The following is a 3,936-nucleotide window of genomic DNA, read 5'->3' as shown; positions in this document are numbered from 1 at the left end:
ATCATTATTATTATTATTATTATTATTATTATTATTATTATTATTATTAATATTATCATTATTATTATTATTATTTTTTTTTTTTTTTTTTTTTATCATTATTATCATTATTATTATCATTATTATTATTATTATTATTATTATTATTATTATTATTATTATTATTATATGTTTAAAATTGGCTTCGAATACTTCCGTTATTGGAGGCTACATTTTCACATGACTAAATTTGCCCATTTTCATCCATTTTGAATGTTATTACTGATTTTTACTAAATAAACCGAAACAAATGATGAATTATTGTGAAAGAGATTAAAAAGATGAAGTGATGATGATATTTTGCTGTCATAAAAATAACAGTAAGCAGTTTAATAATAGATAATAATTAATAATAACATTGCATATAATAAAGAGTGAAGAATTTAAACTTAAAGCTCTCAAATTACTGTGAATATATATATATATATATTTATATATATATGATAATATGTATGATAAGTTCATGCTGTATAATTATGTCAGATAAAAGTTTAAATGAAAATTAATATATGCGTTATATTATAGACTATGTTGTGCTGAACCGACTTTTGTGTTTTAATAAAATGCATTAAAAATGTTTAATACATATATATAATATCTATTTTTATTATTAAATCATGCTCAGTTTCAAATCTTGTTTGAAATATTTTTCACAACATATAGTTTGTAAATGTATGTACATTATTTAATAATGTAAGATAAGAGCATGGTAATGATATTTCCTTAAAGTTTTAATCTATATGAAATGCCAAAATATTTTTATTGACTATTATTATTACTAACAAAATCATTGTTTTTATCCATTTTTTGAAACTAATTAAGATATAAAAACACATTTTAAAACGAATTACATATTATATATTATTTAATTTTGTTTATTATAATTTATTGTATTTTGTTTGCATGATTTTTAAATGATTTGATCAAGGTTATTTAATGTCTAATATTTTTTAGATTACTGAATATATCTTTTGTTTGTCAATGTATATCATATAATCTGTTTACTTATTTTGCTAAACAGGTCAAATTTACTTCTTAAATAATTTGACTTTAAAATAAATCTTGGTAACAGAAATCACAAGACATTTATCGGACACTCCAATAAAAATATGTCAAATTCAAGAGTTGAGATCAAGAGTCTAATCCAGAATTAGTTCTACCAGTGTGGCTACATTAAAAACTCCAAAACAACACAGCATATTCAAATAAATTGTGAAATATTTCAACTTAACGAAAGCCAGGCTGGATACCTCTGGAGCCCAATGCGCCCACTGCGCCCTGTCACTGCTGATCCCTGTGTGCTTGTTTTCAGCAGAGCGCAATGGGATGCGGCTTGGGCGTCGAGTCTGGCGCGACCAATGAACGCGCCGCTGCCGCATCTGTCAAGCGCGTCTGACCAATCGACAGCGGCGCGAGGCGGATCTCAGGTGCGCGCCTCTGTGTCCTAGCGGCTCTGGCGCGCTGGGGAGCCGCCTGTGGCACAGAGTAGCTGTGGAAACTATGGCGACCGCGGCGTCCAACCACTACAGCATCCTCACGTCCAGCGCGGAGCCCGGCAGCATGCAGCAGACGCCGCCGCCGGCCTACAGGGACGCGCACAGCCTGCTGCAGAGCGAGTACACCACCCTGCAGAGCAGCGGGAGCACGCTCGGCCACGCGCACCAGTGGCTGACGGCGGCGCTGTCTCACGGGGGAGAGGGGTCGCCGTGGCCCGCCAGCCCGCTGGGCGAGCAGGACATTAAGCCGGTGGAGGAGCTGCAGCACTCGCCGAGACAAGCGCATCTGGTGCCGCAGAGCCAGCATCACGAGACGGCCGCCTGGCGCGCCACGACCACCGCGCACATGCCGAGCATGAGCACCTCCAACGGGCAGAGCCTGATCTACTCTCAGCCCGGCTACGGCGAGATGCACCACGAGGAGCACCACAGCCCGCATCTGAGTGAGCACGGCCACCCGCAGAGCCTGCACTCGGACGAGGACACGCCGACCTCCGACGACCTGGAGCAGTTCGCCAAGCAGTTCAAGCAGCGGCGGATCAAACTGGGCTTCACGCAGGCGGACGTGGGGCTCGCGCTGGGGACCCTCTACGGCAACGTCTTCTCCCAGACCACCATCTGCAGGTTCGAGGCGCTCCAGCTGAGCTTCAAGAACATGTGCAAACTCAAGCCACTGCTGAACAAGTGGCTGGAGGAGGCGGACTCCACTTCGGGGAGCCCGACCAGCCTGGATAAGATCGCCGCGCAGGGCAGGAAGAGGAAAAAGCGCACCTCCATCGAGGTGAGTGTCAAAGGGGCCCTGGAGAGCCATTTCCTCAAGTGCCCGAAACCTGGCGCGTCCGAGATCAACTCGCTTGCGGACAGCCTGCAGCTGGAGAAGGAGGTGGTGCGGGTTTGGTTCTGCAACCGGCGGCAAAAGGAGAAGCGGATGACGCCCCAAAATGGACCGATGGCCGGGAACGAGGATGTGTACGGGGACGCCTCGCCTCACCACGGGGCGCAGACACCTGTTCCGTGAGAGAGGGGCGGATTGAACATAACCGACTGTCCCTTTGTCCCGGTCATAAGCCCATTCTGGGCGGACCGACGGTGATGAAGCGTCTCTGTGTGTGGCACCTCCGAGCGCGCGTGGTTGCGCGAACAATATACGGGCACGGGCGCGAGAAAACGCGAGCAAACCGGGGCGCGCTGAACCTGAAGAGGAACGTATATATTCTTTTATTTAAGAGATTTCTTTTCAAGTCCGGGGATCTGTGAAAGCATCATATCACTTCCAACCGAAAGCTGTGAAAAGGCGTCAGGGGCGCGCCATCTTCCCCTCATGACCACAAAAGGTTTATTCCTGATTGATATTAATCCGGTGCAGTGTCTGCTCCTCGTTCTCTTACGAATATTAATGGCAAATGCTTCGTTATTATTATTATTATTATTATTATTATTATTATTATTATTATTATTATTATTATTATTATTATTATCAGATCTTCCAGAATTCCAAAATAGTCAAATATAATACAAAACATAATCACAAAAGGTTTAACACTTATCGAAATTGTTTAATTTATTCACCTGCATAATTAGGCTAAATGCAATAAATTAAAAGTATAATAATAATAATAATAATAATAATAATAATAATTATTATTATTATTATTACATTTATTTTAATTATTTTAATAAAAAAAGAGTCAAAATTCAAACAATTTGGAAAATTTACATTATTATTTTATTATACTTTTCTTTTTAAATATTATTTCCATTCATATAAAGCTATCACTGCGAAATAATAATGAAATTCTCTCATTTCGGTCACAACAAAGGCTGCCAAGTGCTGCTGTGTGTTTTTCACAGGCAAAGCAGCCCGATTTCATGCAGATCACGGATTCACACTGCTGGTGCAAAACAGAGGCCTGAGGAAACATTAAAGCCTCTCTAGAATCGCGCTGCTGTGGATCATCGAAATGATCATCGAAATCCAATGATACCAGCTTTATAATTATCCACTCAGTCGTTTTGTTTTTTAATCATTTTTATATGCATCCAAAATAAGTCCACTGTCTGAGACAGTGACTTGTTTATTAGATCTCATTTTTGTAATCAATTATTTTGGTTAATTCGTTTTTGATTGGTTTTTGTATGATTTAGGAAATCTAAAAGAAACCAAAATAGACTCACGTTGCATATAAAAACAAATTAAGCTTTTAATTAATTTATTTTCCCGAAGACGCTGAAATAATGCCGAAATAATGTCCAGATTAAAAACGACGACTAATAATAATAATAATAATTAATAATAATTAATAATAATAAATAATAATAATAATAAATAATAATAAGAGGCCATTTTATTGCCCATTATTATTACAGTAAAATTGTGTGATTTTGTGCGTCAATTAAATGT

The 3,936-nt window shown here is 39.0% G+C and overlaps 1 protein-coding gene across 1 annotated transcript; it reads left to right on the top strand.

Annotated features, from left to right (window-relative positions):
- The first annotated feature begins 1,537 nt into the window (after positions 1 to 1,537).
- Positions 1,538 to 2,997, top strand: pou3f2a (POU class 3 homeobox 2a). Its single transcript, XM_056455129.1, has one exon. It carries the CDS (start codon positions 1,540 to 1,542, stop codon positions 2,551 to 2,553), a length of 1,014 nt encoding a protein of 337 aa, XP_056311104.1. The 5' UTR covers positions 1,538 to 1,539; the 3' UTR covers positions 2,554 to 2,997.
- The last annotated feature ends 939 nt before the right edge of the window (positions 2,998 to 3,936 follow it).

This window comes from Danio aesculapii, chromosome 4 (assembly GCF_903798145.1).
Source record: "Danio aesculapii chromosome 4, fDanAes4.1, whole genome shotgun sequence".
In the NCBI taxonomy this organism is placed as follows: domain Eukaryota; kingdom Metazoa; phylum Chordata; class Actinopteri; order Cypriniformes; family Danionidae; genus Danio; species Danio aesculapii.
Note: the sequence above shows the minus strand (reverse complement) of the source record. Positions and strands in the feature narration are given on the sequence as shown.